We start from the raw sequence: 18,140 nt of genomic DNA, 5'->3' as shown, positions 1-18,140 counted from the left end.
AGGCCTTTAATCCCAGCACTTAGGAGGCAGAGGCAGAGGCAGAGGCAGAGGCAGAGGCAGAGGCAGAGGCAGAGGCAGAGGCAGAGGCAGGAGGATCTCTGTGAGTTTGATGTCAGCCTGGTCTACAGAGTTCCAGGACAGCCAAGGCTACACAAAGAAACCCTGTCTCAAAAAGAAAAACAAACAAACAAACAAAAAACAAAAAAAAAAAGAAAGAAAAAGAAAAAGAAAAAATTCAGGAGAGGGTGGTACATGCCTTTAATTTCAGCACTCAGAAGGTAGAAACAGGCAGATATCTGAGTTCAAGGCCAACCCGGTTTAGAGAGTTAATTCCAGGATAGCCAAAGTTATACTCTATAAGGAACCAGGCTGAATCAGCCATGAAGAGCAAGCCAGTGAGCACCATTCTTTCTCCCCCCCCCCCTTTTTTTTTTAAATTTATGTATTACAGATGCAGTGTTCCTCCTGCATGTATCCCTGCAGGCCAGAAGAGGGCACCAGAATTTATTATAGGTGGTTGCTGGGAATTGAACTCAGGACCTCTGGAAGAACAGGCAGCACTCTTAACCCCTGAGCCATCTCTCCAGCCTGAGCACCATTCTTTCATGGCTTCTATTTCAGTTTCTTTGTTTCTTATTTTGGTTTTCCAAGGCAGGGTTTCTCTGTATATCACTGGCTGCCCTGGAACTCACTTTGTAGACCAGGCTGGCCTCCTCCTCCTGAGCACTGGGACTGAAGACATGCATCATCACCATGTGGCCTGTTCATCACTTTCTGCCTTTAGATTTTTGACTTGAGTTCTGCCTTGGTTTTATTTTGTGTGTGTTTTGCTGTGCGTCTAACTTTGCCCCATATGCATGCAGTGCTCATGGAGGTCAGAAGAGGGTGTCAGATCCCCAGGGACTGGAGTCACAGACAGCTGTGAGCCAGCATGTGGGTGCTGGGAATTAAACTCGGGTCCTTGGTAGTGAAGCTAGTGCTCTTAATTGCTGAGCTATCATTCCAGAATCAAGCATGGTGTTTTTATTGCAGTAACAGAGGACTCTAGCTTACAACTCTCAGGGCAGGTTTGAGACCTCTTTACCAGATTCAGATTTTCTTTCAGGCTGTGACCTGAGAACAGGACCCCTCATTAGGCCATAGTAGTATTGTCCTTGAAGAGTTTTCACCTGGTTGGTCCCCAGGATCATAAAAGGAAAAATGCTATCCCTGGTCCTAGGTGTTCTTAGCACTTCAGGCTGCTCATCTAATGCCCCTCCCACGTTTGTGTTTGGCACCAAAGGCCATGCTGGCTACAGGAGCCAGGCAAGGAGACTGCCAGGTGCTAAATCTGGGACCTGGCAGCTGAGTGTTCTGGCCCTGTCATTCGACCTCTGGTGTCCGGTGGGGAGGCCCCTTCCTGATCTGCAGGGACCGGCCATGGTCAGTGAGCTGGGGCTACACCCTAAACAAACTGGCATGTTCCGAGGGCGAGGGGAGGGACAGTCCTAGAGCTGTGAGGAATGGGTCTGAAGAGATAGCAAAGGGCCAGGGCTATGCTTTTGGGCCTAGAAGGGGCATGAGAGGGAGCGATCACAGTAGCCACCTGCCCTGACATTCACTACCTTACTTACTGTCTTAGACCCATCCAGGACTTGCCAGACTGAGTTCACAAGGGCAGGAAGTCCGAGGTTATAGAGACCCTCACCACAACCCTCCATCATCTGTACTCTGTTCTCTTGTAGAGGGATGGGGTGGTACTGAGGGTTGTCTGGACCTCTCTCTCAGGCCTCTAACCCACATTGTATTTGGGGGGTTTTGAGTCTCCTGAAGCCACCCCTATGGAGACTTCAGTTCTGAACTCCTTTTCTTCTGCTCCTAGTCCCACCGGAAGTTCTCTGCCCCTCGACATGGACATCTGGGCTTCCTGCCCCACAAGAGGAGCCGGAGGCACAGGGGCAAGGTGAAGAGCTGGCCTCGGGATGACCCCAGCCAGCCTGTGCACCTCACAGCTTTCCTGGGCTACAAGGCTGGCATGACCCACACCCTCCGGGAAGTGCACCGCCCTGGCTTGAGTGAGTCACTGAGGGGGACACATGGCAGAGTGGGGAATGGAATCTTGCAAATGATAGGAACCAGAAACTGTTCTTGTGGTCCAAGTGGAGCCACAATCCCAGAAAAGTTGATGTCCTGTGGATGGAAATTGCCCTTAGGACAGGCAGGATCCATGCTGAACTTTATCAGGCCCTGACCATGAGCAGTGCCTGGGGGGGAGGGGTTTCTGACAGTACTTGCAATTTAAGACTAGGAAATGGAGAGACTAGGAAAGTGGTCCCAGGTGGTTAATGAGTAGAGCTACTGGGATTCAAAAGTGGGCACCCTTGTGGGGCTCAAGACTGTAATCGTAGCTACTTGGGATACTGAGGCAGGATTAACACAAGTTCAAGGGCAGCCTGAGTAACTTAATAAATAAATAGGCTCTGTCTCAAAATAAAGATTAAAAAAGATTTGGGGATGTGGCTCAGTAGTAGGATGTTTACCTTGTATGCTCAGAGTCTAGGTTCAAACCCTAGTATTGCTAAAGATAATCTAACAGAAATTTAAAAGTGGGTTACCCTGTCTTCCCTAAAGCCTGTGAAGTCTGTAGAACTTTAGAACATATATTTTAGAAGAGCTAGGATACAGATGTGGATTGCTGTGTGACAGTTTCTCTAAGATTGAAATATCCCATCCTTCAGGGAAACTCATTAAGCAGGAAGGCAAACCACTCAAAGTTGCTCCACAAAGTCCCTGAAATTGACCAGATTTACTAGGCCCCTCCCTGCAGGAGTAAGCAATAAAAGCTGATCGTTCCCCTTCAGAGGGGAGCTGTGTTTTTTTCCCCTTCAGAGGGAGTAAATATGAGTGTGAGTGTCTTCCCAGAAAAAGTTTTGTCACACAAGATATAGTTCAACCCCTTCTACTGTTTGACTTGGTTTGGTGTTAAAAGACTTAACTTTAATTATGCATGTGTGTATGTTTGTATGGGAGTATGCGCACATGAGTGCAAACTTGCAGAGACCAAAAGGGAGCATTAGATACCCTGGAGCTAGACTTATAGGTAGTTGTGCCATCCAATTTTATGTCAAGTTGACACATGCTAGGGCTCAGCTCATTGTGAGCAGTGCCAGGCCTAGGGTGGTGGTCCTAGGTGCTATAAAAAAAACAGGCTGATACTGGGCAGTGGTGGCACATGCCTTTAATCCCAGCACTTGGGAGGCAGAGGCAGGAGGAGCTCTGTCAGTTCAGACCAGCCTTGTCTACAGAGCGAGTTCCAGGACAGGCTCCAAAAACAAAAAACAAACAAACAAAGCAGGCTGAGAAACAAGGCAGTAAGCAGCATTCCTCCATGGCCTTTGTTTCTGCTCTCACCTCCAGATTCTTGTTCTGTTTTGAGTCCTTCTGACTTCCCTCAGAGATGGAGTATGACCTGAGAGATGTATGCCTGCAGAACAGAAGCCCTTTCTTCACCAAGTTACTTTTACTTTGGTCATGATGTTTTATTACAGTAACAGGAAACACTAAGCCAGCCAACACATGTGCTAGGAATTAAACTCTGTGTGTGTGTTTCATATTTGAGGCAGGGTTTCTCTGCAGCCCTGGCCTTGAACTTCCAGAGATCTACCTGCCACTGCTTCCTGAGTTCTGGGATTAAAGGCACTACCACCAACCAAGCTATAGCACAGGCTTGAAGTGGTCCCTCTGCCTGTCTCTCAAGTGCTACGATTACAGGCTTGTGTACTGTATACATTCAGCTTTCCTAAATTCCGTTCCATGTACTTAAGTATCACTTGTGTAAATTTATATACCTGCTACATGTTGTGTGACAGACTTTTCCTGAGGAAATGCAACACACACACACACACACACACACACACAATCTACTCACTCTAGATAGGAAGCTCGTGATGAACCAGTGAGTCTTACTAGGGTTATTTATAGAAATATGGAAGAGTAGTTACTCACAAGAGCTGAAATGACTGAAAGACAGCGGCATCACCAAGGCCCACCCAGTATGGGTGACAGCTCACAGTAGCTGGGAACCTGGAGCACACTGCAAGGCCTGCAGGCCTTTCCAGGTGGCTCAGTCCCTTTGAGCCTTTTCCAGGGTGCTCGGCTGCTCTCAGTGTCTTCCAGGCTTTTGTGCTGGTCTCTGCTGCTTCCAGTTGGCTGGGCCTGTTGACAGTTTGCTTTGCAGTTTAGCTTGTCTTAGAATGATGCTCAGCAGTCTTTGATGTTTATACATTCTTGGGGACTGAGTTCTTAGTGAATCTGCTCAATTTCAGGGAGTGTGTGGGTATTCTGAGTTGTTTATTAACTGTGTTTACTACCTTACTTACAGTATTTCATCTTCCCTTAGAATGTTCTGTTATTTGACCACTCTATAAACATCCCTACCCTTTTTGTTGAAAATTAGATTCTAGGACAGTGGTTCTAAACTGCCCCTTTGTGGGTCAAACAACCCTTTCACAGGGGTTGCATATCAGACATCCTACACATCAGACATTTACATTTCAAAACAGTAGCAAAATTACAGTTATGAAGTAGCAAGGAAAATGATTTTATGGTTGGAGGCCACAAAACATGAGGAACTGAGGGCTGAAGCATTAAGAAGGTTGAGAACCACTGATCTAGGAGGAAACCAGTCCAGATGCCCAGCATCCCTGCTCTGGTGAGCCCTAGGCTGTCCTTAGACAGCCACACCCACTCTGGCCCTCTCCAGGCCCTCAGCAATGCTCTGCTCTCTACCTTCCTGGCATAGGGGGCCTTCCTCCCTCCTTCATTGTGGTGGAGTATGCATGGGCCCACCTTCACTGCTTACTCTTCCCAGTGTGCCTGTTGCTTCTTCCCCTGCTGTCTTGGGGCTTCCTCCTTCTCTTTCTCCTTCCCTCTTTCCTTCCTGCCTGTCTTCCTTCTTCTCCCCTTTCTTCCAATTTCTTTCCTCCTTTCATTTTTAGAACATATATTTCAGTTGAGTATGGTGGCTGATGCAGGAGGATCAGGAATTTAATGCTGTCCTCAACTACATAGCAAGTTCAAAGCCAGCCTGGGCTATAGAAGACTCTCCCTCAAACCTAAACAAAACAAAACTCAATGATGAAACCCATGGCAGCCTAAAAATATCCATGAAATGATGGGTTTCTAGGTTTACCTAGTGCTTATGACACTATATTTAGAATTATTAAAATTAAAATAAGATTATGGTGGTCTTATGACAGGCAACAGCTCTGTCTCTCAGGTTACCTTGTGTAGCTGACCTTCTTGATCCTCTCTCCATTGGCTGAGAAGGTCCCCTCAACTCTTCTTCCTTGGTCTAAACAGAAATTTCCAAGCGAGAGGAAGTTGAAGCTGTGACAATTGTGGAGACACCACCATTGGTGGTGGTGGGCGTGGTGGGCTACGTGGCCACACCTCGGGGTCTTCGGAGCTTCAAAACCATCTTTGCTGAACATCTCAGTGATGAGTGCCGCAGACGCTTCTACAAGGATTGGTGAGAGCCTAGCCCCAGCTCTGTGCTAGAGCAGTGGAGGGAGGCGGAAACTTGGCCAGGCAGATAGTGTGTGGTACATTCTATTCAGCAAGAGGAGAGAATATTAGAGAGCTGGGGAGGGTATTGGGATCCAGAAAAAGTAGGAAGCAAACACTCAAATCTTCATGGTTGGGCTAGTGGGGTGACCCAGGATAAAGGTGTTTGCTGCCAACCTGTGTTAGACCCCTGGGGTAGGGCAGGAGGGGAGAACTGATTCTTGAGTTGTCCTCTGACCACCACACATGCACTGTGGTGTTTGTAAACATATACACACTATATATAAAAATAAGTAAAAAATTTAAAGTACCAGGGTGGTGATGGCACATGCCTTTAGTCCAAGCACTTGGGAGGCAGAGGCAGGAGGATCTGTGTGAGTTCAAGACCAGTTTTGTCTATAGAGTGAGTTCCAGGATAGCCAGGGCTACACAGAGAAACCGTATCTCCAAAAACTGAAACAAAACAAAACAAAAAACTCCAAAACATAAACAACCCCTCTGGCCCCCCACAGATCATTTATTAGGACTCTGACCTTCTGTGGAACCAAGTCTTGAAAGGGAAGGTCCACTCTCTGCCTGGGGCACTTCATTCCTCCAACATCATATAGAAACATGGGCCCAGTCTAGCCCTCACCCTCTGTAGGAATTAACTGATGAGTTTGAGCCCTAGTGTCAGTGCAGGACTGTATGACCAAGGGCGAGTTGGCTGACATCTTGAGCCCCTTGCATGCCATGGATAGATGGAGGACGCCAGTGCTGCTGCTGCCCGTGGCCCTCCCTCCCCCCACTTTCCAAAGTGACTGGTGAGCATCAAGGATGCCGTTTTTTACGTTTGTATTACGAATTTGCTCTTCATCCAGAGTTTAGCCTCTGGGGACTATGGGTTCTTCATCTCTAGGATGGGGCTCATCATTCTACCTTCTAGAACCCCCCATCCCCAGTGAGGGCTGGGAAGGGTGTTTGCCTAACTGGAAGCAGAATGTTTGTTCACAGTGTCTGAGAGAGGTGTTAAAGGTCTGCTGGGCACATGCCTGCCAAATCCTAACATTTTACAAGGATCTGGAATATTGTCCAGCCTGGGTGACATAGTGGGACCCTCTTGAGACACACACATCCACGAACATAGAAAGAGGAGACGGGGGGAAGGAAAGAAAGAGACACAATGATCAGGAATAGTAAGTGGACACATCCCAGGCTCTTAGGGAGGTCCTGGGCCAGGGCTTTTGCTTGCTGGGCTGCAGATAGGGCAAGACAGGCAGGATAATGCAGAGAGCTACCTGGCTGGGTCTTGAGCATTCTGTGTGTGGCTCAGGCACAAGAGTAAGAAGAAAGCCTTTACCAAAGCCTGCAAGAGGTGGCGAGACTCCAATGGCAAGAAGCAGCTCCAGAAAGACTTTGCTGCCATGAAAAAGTACTGCAAGGTCATTCGGGTCATTGTCCACACCCAGGTCAGCACAGCCCCCACCTTCAGCCCATTCAACCTTTGTGTACCTTCTCCCATCCCCCACCTCCAAATGAAGAGCCCTGACAAATGTCAGCTTAAAAATAGCACCAGCCCTGGGAATAGGCTCAAGATCTGGCCTGCTACTTCACTAGCCACTCTTGGCCCAGAGTTGGGAGGTCAATGGCATATGATGTTATAGGCCAGTGTCATCAAGAGCAATAGTGTCCCATGGATGACTCAGTTACCCAAATGTTCTGAAAGGCTTGAGTCTTCAGTCAAAAGCCCATCATGGGGAACTGGCTGTACCTAGGGTCCAGCTTGATGCTAAAATTGAACCAGAACACTCATTCTGGAACTTTCCTATGCATCTTGTCATCAGGGAAGTATTCCCCAGCAGCAACTCTATGCCCCCTCCTTCTGTGCACCTCCCCTGCTCTCTGAACACAGGCTCCTACTACTCTCACACCTGCTGCTCCTGGGTGAGCAAGTCAGGGCTTGATGCTTACCAGGGACCATGGAGGCCGGAGGCACACTCATCTAATTCCCTCACAGGCCCCAGGACTTACTACAAGCCTGGTACACAGTAGGAGCTCTATAAATACTTGCTGAACACCATGCTGTGATCTAACTGGTGTGTTTCCACTTGTGTATCCTCTTAGCCTGTGATGCTCATAGCAGCCAGAGCCTTGTTGAGTGGTCTAGTTAGCAACATACACTTGGAAGAAAGTTGGAGCCCACTCCTACATCTGCCTGGCTCAAGCACCCTCCCGCTCTCACCTGGCCGGACTGGCTTTTCCCTTGCTGCTCGTCATTTGTTGGAACACTGAGCCCTCGCCAAGAGTTTACTTGGCTTTTATCTGTCCTGAAAAGAGATGGTGGGACTCCCAGAGAGGAATGTTGTCTGCCTCAATCTGCTGTGCCTACAGCACCCAGAACATGGCAGGAGCTTAATAATATCTGTGAATAAATACAAGTGGGAAAGACATCAGGTACCAGTGGGCTAGCCATCTGCAGGTGTGTGGGATTTGTGAGCTGACTTTTCTGCTGTGTTCTGCAGATGAAGCTGCTGCCCTTTCGGCAGAAGAAGGCTCATATCATGGAGATTCAGCTGAACGGTGGTACTGTGGCTGAGAAGGTGGCCTGGGCTCAGGCACGGCTGGAGAAGCAGGTGCCTGTACAAAGTGTATTCAGCCAGAGTGAGGTCATCGATGTCATTGCTGTCACGAAGGGCCGGGGTGTTAAAGGTAGGGCCTGGTAGAGACAGTAGCTATAGGGAAAAATGTTTAGTAGGGGTCAGAGTGGCCTCTCAGCCTCTGGCCCTTCCTACAGGGGTCACTAGCCGCTGGCATACCAAGAAGCTGCCAAGAAAGACCCACAAAGGCCTGCGCAAGGTGGCCTGCATTGGTGCCTGGCACCCTGCCCGAGTAGGTTGCTCCATCGCCCGGGCTGGACAGAAGGGTTACCACCACCGTACAGAGTTGAACAAGAAGGTGTGTTCATAGCTCCTCCGCTGAGGGGTCTCTAGTAGGATGGCATGACTCAAACACTGACTGGGTTCATGTAATATCATTACCAGCTTCAGAGTCTGAGCATGGGTGCTGCACATGTGTGTGACCATGTACCTAGCCCTAAACACATCTCTAATCCCTACTGCTATTTCCCTGGTAGATCTACCGAATTGGCAGGGGGCTGCACATGGAAGATGGGAAGATGGTGAAAAACAATGCATCTACCAGCTATGATATAACTGACAAATCTATCACACCACTGGTGAGGCGAGATGGTCAGGCTGGCCAAAGGGGTCTAATGGGGGTTAGGGGACAGGCCCTAGTTAGGTGCTACCCTGCCCCATGAGTTCCATCAATGATGCTCCATAACTGGATCTTTCCCCCAGGGTCTTGGCCACTTGGAAGCCCCAATCCTTGTTTGTTCCTGCACCCTTCATACCTGCTGAGAGGAGAAATGCAAAAAGCAGTTCCTATGGTGGCCTAGGGACCAGTCCTGAGCTAGAGGGAAATAGCCTTGCAGCCTAAGCATGTGTCTGCATTTCATGTAGCTCATGTTGGCCTCCAACTCCCTGTATAGCTGAGCATGACCTTGAAATTCCGATCCTCCTGCTTCTACCTTCTGAGTGCTGAGAGCATATGGGTTTTGCTCTGTGTAGCCCTAGCTGTTCTGGAACTCTCTCTGTAGACCAGGGTGGCCATCAACTCTAAGAACTTCCTGCCTCCTCCCAAGTGCTGGGATTAAAGGCGTGTTCCACCATGCCCAACTGACATCTTATTTCTTAATGGGGTGCTCAGGATCGAACACAGGGCCTCATGCATGCTAGGCTAGCATTCTTTTAACTGGGCTACTGGGCTAGGGGCTCAGTTACCCAGGCTGGCCTTTAACTCTTTAGTATCTGTTGTATCATCCTCTCAAGTGCTAGATTTACAGGTGTATGTCACCATGCTCAGCATCCCCCACAAAAAGGCATAGAGTTAAGTGAGATAGGACAGGAAGAATACTTAGTATGTGGCTCAGCTGATGCCACCTTGATGAGTGATCCAGTGTGAGGTATTGTCCCTGCACCCTGGGGTCTGAGCATGGGGCTCCTTCACATCACAACCCTCTAACTTGTCTGCCTGGTGCCTGGCTTGGTGTGATGTGTCTCCTGTAGGGCGGCTTCCCCCACTATGGGGAAGTGAACAATGACTTCGTCATGTTAAAGGGGTGCATTGCTGGCACCAAGAAGCGGGTGATCACGCTGAGGAAAGTGAGTGAGCATGGCGAGCTGGGTGGTGAGCTCCAGCAGCCTGCCCTTTAGCTTGCTCTGTGGTGGGTTGGGTTGGTGGGAGAGTAAAGGAAGGGTCTGGCAGGCGCGAGTGGTCGATTGAGTCCTTGGTGTGAACTGGAGGCCACAGGAGCCAGGGCTTTCCATCCTTGACATCTCTTCTCTCTTGGATTCCCCAGTCCCTCCTAGTGCACCACAGCCGCAGGGCTCTGGAGAATATCGAGCTCAAGTTCATTGATACCACTTCCAAGTTTGGCCATGGACGTTTCCAAACAGTACAGGAGAAGAGGGCCTTCATGGTGAGCTAGTCCCAATTGTTCTCTGCTTGTTACAGAGGACCTGGAAGAAGGGTACTTTTACGGGTCTAGTAGAACAGGCCTTGGGTAGCCCTGGTGCTGGTCGTAGGCAGTATTTCTTGGCTGACTCTCCTGACTAATGCTCCTGTCCCCCCCACCTTGACCAGGGCCCCCAAAAGAAGCATCTGGAGAAAGAGAAGCCAGAGACCTCGGGAAACATATAAGATGTCTGGAGTGGAGCACACTTGCGAATGCTCCTGCTGCCTGCCCTGTATTCTTTGTCTAATAAAGTTCTGAGGCAACTCTTTTTTATTTTTATTTTTTACATGTCGATCCCAGTTCCCTCTCCTCCTTTCCTCCCTCCCTCCTCACATGCACCCTGACCACCCTTCCCTCCCATCCCCCACCCCAATTCCGCATGTAGGGCAATGCCATCCAGGTGGGGTCATGTAAATCTGTCAAGTCATTTGAAGAAGTAGGGACTAGGACATCTCTCCTGTCTCTAGGTTAAGACAGTTATCCCTCCATGGGGGATGTGTTCACAAGGTCCTTTTGTGCACCAGGAATACATCCTGGTTCTACTGTCTGAGGTCCCTTAGACTGCTCAGTCCTTCTGGGGGTCTGAGTCAGTCCCATGCTGGATTCCCAGCTATCAGTCTGGGCCTCCTTGTTCAGGTCAGCTGTCTCTGTGTGTTTCTGCAACCTGGTCTTGTCCTCTCTCTCTGCGTCTGGATTCTAGTTCTACTCAATGTTTAGTTATGGTGTTTGCTTCTGTTTCCAACAGATAGGGCTTCATGAGTCAGAGGGTTAGGGGGATGACGGGGGCGGACGCCTTGTGGGCCCACGTCTCAGGGCGCAAGGTTTACGGCCAAATTAAGGCAGACTAGGGATGCGGATGGGTGGACGTGTTCCCACTCCAGTTCCGGCCATTACCACTAGGGTCCTGTGCTCTAGCAGCCCTGCGGAACCCCGCCTGTGCTCGGGATTCAGCTTTAGGAGAGGGGCTCCACGGAAGAGGATCTCCGGGCGGGGGTCTTCTGGAGGCGGAAATGGAAACCTGGTTCCTGGGTTTAGGACCTACCAGAGGAAAGACTCCTCGAGGGCGGGGCTTCTAGGAGGCGGGTAGTGGGAAATCCTGGAGTGACTGGCCTTCTCTAGGGGCGGGGCTTAGAGCAAACGCTGCGTGATTGGTTATTGAAAGGGGGCGGGTTTGAATCTATCTCTGAGAGATTCAGTGTCCTGGAGCGGTACATTTTCCTGTCCCGTTGCGGCCATGTCTTTCTGCAGTTTCTTCGGAGGCGAGGTTTTCCAGAATCACTTTGAGCCAGGTACAGCCTGTGGCATTAAAGCAGGCATTACCTTCTGGATGGTGGTGGAGTCCCTAAGCCAGGACGGGGCGACCGTGACTGCTGAGGAGAAGCGATCTTGGGAAAGAGGACTCAGAGGAGGGTCTGGAGAGGGCATTGGGGAGCAGGAGGACTCGAGAGGAGAGGGGCATTCTATTAATCTCTGTTCTCGAGGACAGGCCTTGAACTCCAGTGTAGATCTCTCTGGGGATCCTCTGGGCGGAGTGCTTTGGGGTAGGTACCACCCGTGTGGTTTCAGAGCGGTCGGGACATTGGAGCGGAACCATGTGGGTATGATCTAAGGTCCGCGTTGGAGTTTGCCCTGATTGTGTTCCTTCCCGGACTCACTTGGATGACTGCACTTTCCGTTCAGTCCCGAATGTGCCGGCCCAGGTGTCTCCCTGTCCTCTCAGTTAGGTGTCAGTGGGCTCTTGGCAGTGCGGTAGCCCCAGGCTGTGAGAGACTGGCGAGTCCCCTTCTTGCTGGGTTCTGCTGATATTGGACTGATTTGGTAAAACTATGGCATTGGCGTTCCTGGAAGGGATCTGTTAGCTGTCAGTCCTCTAGAGGGCAGAACTGTGCAACACTGGGCGTCTGTCTGTGTAAGTCAGCTGTAATACAGGGTCACTGGGCAGAGGCTCCCTTGAATCACTCTTGGCTGCTGCACTCTCATTGCCTTCAGGCTACTCTGGCAAGCTGGACTCCACTATGTTTTGCTTCCTCCCCAGTTCCTGATACAGACTGAACAGCTCACTCTCCTCAAGTGGTGGGTGATGGGTGATTCAGTGCCCTGCAAGTTCCCATTTTCAGTCTTTCAAACAGTTATGCAATTCAATTTTGCAACCTTATCTACTTCTACCACACATGTGATCTTTTTGTTTTGTTATTGACACGGGGTTTCTCTGTATAGCTTTGTAGATGAGACAGGTCTTGAACTCACAGTGATCTATCTGCCTCCACCTGCCTCTGCTTCCCGAGTGCTGGGATAAAAGGCATGTGCCAACACTGTGGGGCACTCAGGTGATCTTTTGGGGACAGGTTGAAACCTTTCTTCCCACCAGTTGTTTTTCTGGGGTTTTCTATTTGGCTTGGAAGACTGTTCCCTAAGGCCACTCTATTCCTGCTCTCTGAGTATCCAGTTTAAAACTTGTTGAGTAGCAGAGATGCCAACTTGAGGAGAGAGGTTTTTATTACACTGGCAGTGTTAGGGGCCCTGTTCAGGGGTAAAGAAAGGCTTATAATTAGTTATTTAGATTCTCTCTTGGCCACATACCTTAATGTATGTCTCCAACATCAGTCTTCTACCTTCTTGCCCTTAAATGGAAATGTTAGTCAAGTATGGTTCACACCTGTAATCCCAGGGTATAGGAGGCTCAGGCAAAATAATTTCTTTAAAGTTGAGGCCAGCCTGGATTACATAGTTTCAGGCTAGCCTGGGCTACAGTGTGAGATTTGTCCTAATTTGCCTCTCTGTTGGGATAAAACACTGACCAAAACCCATCTAGGGAGGAAAGAGTTTATTTCAGCTTACAAGTTACTATCCATCATCAAGGGAAGCCAAGGTAGGAACCTGAAGGCAGGAACTCAGCAGAGGTCACAGAGAAATGCTGTTTACTGGTTTGCTACCCTAGCTTGCTCAGCTTCCTTCCTCCCTCTCCCCCCCACCTCTCCCGAGACATGGTTTCTCTTTGTGGCCTTGAACACAGAGATCCTCCTGTCTCTGCCTCCCAAGTGCTGGGGTTAAAGGCGTGCACCACCACACCTGCCTCAGCTACCTTTCTTATATACAGCCTAGACCCACAATGGGATGGTGCTAGTCCTGGGTCCAAGGACTAGAAACTTGTACTAGACAGATGGAGCACGTCAGCGCCTCTGCTTCTGTCCTCCCTCGCTGCAGGTGTCTATGTGTGTGCCAAGTGTGGCTATGAGTTGTTCTCCAGTCGCTCAAAGTATGCACACTCTTCCCCATGGCCAGCGTTCACTGAAACCATCTATGCAGACAGTGTGACCAAGCGCCCTGAGAAAAACCGACCTGAAGCTTTAAAGGTGTGTGGATAGCCCTGGTGGGTGCTGGGACTAGTTACACTCCCCCACTTTGCTCCCACATGAGGCTATCCCAAGCCTCCATTCCATCTTCAGCCAGGAGATTGGAACACTAAGATTTTATTGTTGTTGTTGTAGATATGTGTTTCTCTGTGCAGCCCAGGCTGGCCTCAAACTCAGAGATCCACCTGCCTCTGCCTCCTGAAGCTGGGACTTAAGGCGTGAGTTGCCACACCTGGATTTTGAGAGTGCTTGTAATCTGAGGATCATGAGCATGAGGACCGCTTCCTTGCACAGGCCCCACCCCTCAGAGCTATACTTAACCCTGGGAAATGGGCAAATGGTGGACGCATCATCTATCTGCAGCAAGCAGGGTCACTGTGTTTGGGTTTCCTCAGGTGTCCTGTGGCAAGTGTGGCAATGGTTTGGGCCACGAGTTCCTGAATGATGGTCCCAAGCGGGGGCAATCCCGATTCTGAATATTTAGCAGCTCATTGAAGTTCATCCCTAAAGGTGAGCACCTTCAGCATTTGGGGACGTTCTGTTATTAGTGAGGAAAAAGCAGCAGGGAGACACACTGTGTATGCTTGTCTATCGGCTGTGGCAACGTGCACCTACCAATGGCACCTCAAGACCTGGCTGAAGGACAGGACTAGGGGGCAAATGTCTAGTGTCCATATGGGACCATCTCAGGGAGAGCATGGCATGAGGTTTCCTCTGGAGGCTTGGCCTTTCCATGTGCCTGGAATCTTTGGTTGGATGTAGGGGTGGATGAAGGCTGAGGACCTGGGCCTTTTGACCAAAGGCTTGCTTCTGAACCTGAGTGCCTGTCATTCCTCTGCCACAGGGTTGCTGAAGACAACTCATATGGTACCCCTGAGGCCTGGCACATAGTAACAACTCAATAAAACTGCTCCTTTATCAACCTTTTTAGTAGTGATCCAGGGCTGTAGCGAGACCCTTTATCCAGTTTCTTGATCTGCAAAATGGAGCTGTCAAATAACAGCTGCCATTGCTTTACTGTGGGTTAATGAGTAGTCTGGAAGGGCCTGGAGGCACATTGAGTTATAGTGATATTTGTCATCCTCTTTTGTTCTGTGTCTGGTGAAGGAAGGAGAGACTGGGTTCTACCCGCCCCGCCCTGCCCTCCCCATACCTGAGACAGGGTTTCTCTGTAGCCTTGGCTATCTAGGAACTAGGAACTTGCTCTGTAAAACAGGCTGGCCTAGAACTTAGCAATCAGAGATCTGCCTGCCTCTGCTTCCCTAGTACTGGGACTAAAGGTGCGTGCCACCACCACCCATCTCTCCCTTTATTTTCATATTATGTATATGGGTGTTTTGCCTGTGTGTATTTCTGTGTGCTACATGTGTGCAGGGCCCACAGAAGCCACAAGAGAACATTCCTGGGACTGGAATTATAGATGGCGTGAGCTGTTATGTGGGTGCTGGGGATGGACCCTGGGTCCTCTGGAAGAGCAGCCCATCTCTCCAGCCCCATGCCAAGAATACATTTTATTTACTTAGTGTGTTTGTGGGTGTGTACATGCCACTGTGTGTGCAGAGCTCAGAGTTGGCTCCCAGTCTTCCACTTTCAACCTAGGTATGAAATTCAGGTTGTTAGGCTTGTTGACAAGTGTCTTTACTCATGGAGCCATCTCACTGTGCCCCGTTTGAGGGTTGTTGTTGTTGTTTTTTTTAAGACAGGGTCTTGCTATATGGCCCTGGCCATCCTTAAACTCACAGAGATCTACTGCCTAAGTCTCCTAATAGGTTTTAGCATTTTTGAGATAGGGTGTCCACTGTGGCCCAGAGTGTCCTGGAACTTACCATACAGCCCTTCCTGATTGTGTCTCTCCTGAACCTCCTGCCTCGGTCTCTGGAATGCTGGGCTTGCAGATAGGAGTCATCACGGCCAGATGAAGCATGACTTAATGATGATGTGTTTTCTCTCCTCTTTTCCAGACAAAGATGCTTCTGCCTCCCAGGGGCACTAGGTGAGCAGCTGTTCTTCCCAGATGGGCATGCCTACTTTTTGGCTGCCCTACTTTAGTGTTGGAAGCCTGGACATTCAGACTGGGGGTCTGGGAGAAGATGGTTGAAGCATCAGAAAGGCTCCCAATGCCTTGTCTCTGAACAGAATTACCGTAGATGAAGCACCTTTTGGTTTTACCATGATGGTTCTGGGGACAGTGCTAAGCCATTGACTATTTTGAGTCTGTGGGAGACTCTGGGTTTAGCTCATCTTTGAATGACATTGGACCCAAGCCTCCTCTTACCCTCATCCTGCTACCCACCTCCTTGGCTGTCCACACTCACCCCTATGGGGCTCAGTTCTGGGGATGGGCCCTGGCCCTCACTAAAGCTTGTACTTATCTCCTCCAGGCTATGCAGGAGATGGGATGACATTGGTGCTGCCCTGGACAGCCACTCCAGCCTTGGTCACCACATGATCTGCTCTGGTTAAATCCTTCTAAGCCAGCCAGGGGAGTGATGAACTGTGATCCTCAGGGAGGGCAGTGGGCTGGTGCTGATGCCATGGACTCTTGGACCCTTGTCTTTCTGGCAGAGAAAACGGAACTCTGTTTCACAATCTGGATTCATCTTGCCTCACTCTGGCTTGGGAAAGTGACTGTTGCCCCATTACCTGACCAGTATAGTAGGGACCTTGGTCTCACCCTTCCCCTCAGTTCATACCTGCAGGGGTGTCCCCTCCAAAGATAAAGCCACTATACCTTACTATTTGTGCTTGGGAGCTCTTGACCTCTGGGAGGAGGGAGGATGGGCGATACTGAAACCCACCCCACCTTGAATCTCTTCTGGAGTGATCAAATGGAAATCAATAAACATGAAGTCTGGGCCACTTGCTATTTTATTTCTTTCTTGCAGTGCGGGGGATTAAACTAGGATTTTAAGTGTTTGTCCTACCACACTTGACTTGATGTAAACTGTGTTCTTTTCTTTATTCTCTCATAGATTACATTCCAACCACAGCTTCTCCTCCCTTCCTCCCAGTTTCCCATCCCCATCACCTGCCTCTCCCCCAGGTCCTCTGCTCCTCTGTTTCCCTTCAGCAATGAGCAGGCCTCCCAGTGATATCAGCTGAGCACAGCATAACAAGATGCAGTGAGAGTAGGCATAGATCCTCACAGAAAGGCTGGGTGAGGCAACCCAGTAGGAGGGAAAGGGTCCCACAAACATTAACAACGGTAAACAGCTGCCCAGAGCCTCAGGGACAGGTGGGTCTTCCTCATCTGTCTCAGAGCCAGGAGGAGGATTCCTCAGTCTGGGAAGGCAGTCAGGGTTGAAGGTCTTGAAGCTTGGAAGAGTTAATCAGGGTCCTGGGATGTGGGAGTTTGAAGCATTTGTGTGAAGATTCTCTGGGCCCTGGGCTTGGGATCATCCAATGAATAAGACTGGCTGCATGCCTGTCTGGCCCACTGTTGAGGTGTCCCCAAGAATACAAGGAGGTGGCATCTTCTCTTGTGGTACTATCTGCAGATCAGCTAGGGTTTGCCATTCTGAGTGGCCTCAATGATCCCAGTCTTGATATCAGGGGAGATTCATGCTCTGGGATTTCTATATTGAGGGAGAGGTAAGTGGACCTCGGCGCAGGACCTCTGGCTCCCTCTTCAGGCTCCAGAAAACTGACTAGAGGCACAGGTGCTCCTCGCCTGAGGCACTGGGCAGGTGTTCAGCATTGTTGAAATCTGTTAAAAATCACTATTAGTGACCACGCAGTGGTGGCACATGCCTTTAATCCCTTGTGAGGCACTTGTGAGGCAGAGGGAGGTGGATCTATTTGAGTTCAAGGCTAGCCTGGTCTACAGGATGAGTACAGAATGGAGGACAGGCTCCAAAGCTACACAGAGAAGCCCTATCTTGAAAACAAAACCAAACAAAATCACTATTAGTGTTAACCATGAGTCTTTATTCTAAGTATAGCTTCTGATGTGCATGTTCTCATAACTTTCCTAATTGACACCCTAATTGGCTCCCGTGGGACTCTCCCTGGCTATTTTGGCTGCCTTGAGTAAAAGGACTGTCTGACAAATAGCCAGCCAGATTACCCTTACACCAACACTGGCTGTCTTGAATACCCTATGACTGTCTAGAGCAAACTATGATGATCAGCTTCAGCTAAGGGTGTTTTAAACAGTTTATACCAGACTTTTTGCTATCACAAACCTTGTGAGTTCTAGATGACCCTGCAACCAATTCCACCTAGGCCAGAGAAGGAATACTTCTTTTGGTGGTCTAGCAGAGGGGCTGTGGTGATGGGTGCTAAGGAAACAGGTTGTGGGGGCTTGGGTGATGGCTCAGCCACCAAGAGCACTTGTTGCTCTTGCACAGGACCTGGGTTTGGTTTCCGTCATCCACGTGGTAGCTCACAGCTACCCATAAGTCCAGGGGATCCAGTGCCCTCCTCTAACTTCCATGGGCATCAGACAAGCACATGGTCCACATATGTGTAGGTAAAGCACTCAAACACATGTAATAAAGGTAAACAAAAACATAAAAAGAAAAAAGATAAACAGGCTGTGACTGGTGCAAGAACAAATTGTCATTTGCATGGAGGTGTGCGATGATTAGTGTAAACGCTTTCTTGCACTACATAAGCAAGGTGTTCCAATCCTAAATTGGCCGAAAGATACAGTCCTGTGTTGTTTGCCTTGGTTGCTACCTAAGGCC

General features: G+C 49.5%; 2 protein-coding genes across 2 annotated transcripts; both read left to right on the top strand.

Moving 5' to 3' along the window:
• Positions 1-1,250: 1,250 nt before the first annotated feature.
• Positions 1,251-10,367, top strand: Rpl3l (ribosomal protein L3 like). Its single transcript, XM_051181177.1, has 10 exons — positions 1,251-1,422; positions 1,862-2,054; positions 5,341-5,509; positions 6,857-6,992; positions 8,046-8,232; positions 8,318-8,478; positions 8,657-8,758; positions 9,651-9,746; positions 9,944-10,063; positions 10,228-10,367. The coding sequence occupies exons 1-10, from the start codon at positions 1,420-1,422 to the stop codon at positions 10,282-10,284; spliced, it is 1,224 nt and encodes a 407-aa protein (XP_051037134.1). The 5' UTR covers positions 1,251-1,419; the 3' UTR covers positions 10,285-10,367.
• Positions 10,368-11,301: 934 nt separating this feature from the next.
• On the top strand, positions 11,302-16,311 carry Msrb1 (methionine sulfoxide reductase B1). The gene is made up of 5 exons (XM_051181176.1): positions 11,302-11,388; positions 13,304-13,452; positions 13,848-13,962; positions 15,414-15,445; positions 15,834-16,311. Exons 1-4 carry the CDS (start codon positions 11,334-11,336, stop codon positions 15,443-15,445), a joined length of 351 nt encoding a protein of 116 aa, XP_051037133.1. The 5' UTR covers positions 11,302-11,333; the 3' UTR covers positions 15,834-16,311.
• The last annotated feature ends 1,829 nt before the right edge of the window (positions 16,312-18,140 follow it).

The sequence above is a fragment of the Phodopus roborovskii genome, unplaced genomic scaffold (genome assembly GCF_943737965.1).
Source record: "Phodopus roborovskii unplaced genomic scaffold, PHOROB, whole genome shotgun sequence".
In the NCBI taxonomy this organism is placed as follows: Eukaryota; Metazoa; Chordata; class Mammalia; order Rodentia; family Cricetidae; genus Phodopus; species Phodopus roborovskii.
Note: the sequence above shows the minus strand (reverse complement) of the source record. Positions and strands in the feature narration are given on the sequence as shown.

What these genes read in the sequence shown, in the direction of transcription:
- Rpl3l (XM_051181177.1), top strand. An exon ending in GAAGGGCCGGGGTGTTAAAG is followed by an intron (nt 8,233 to 8,317) that starts GTAGGGCCTGGT and finishes CCCTTCCTACAG; the next exon opens with GGGTCACTAGCCGCTGGCAT. An exon ending in ACAAATCTATCACACCACTG is followed by an intron (nt 8,759 to 9,650) that starts GTGAGGCGAGAT and finishes TGTCTCCTGTAG; the next exon opens with GGCGGCTTCCCCCACTATGG.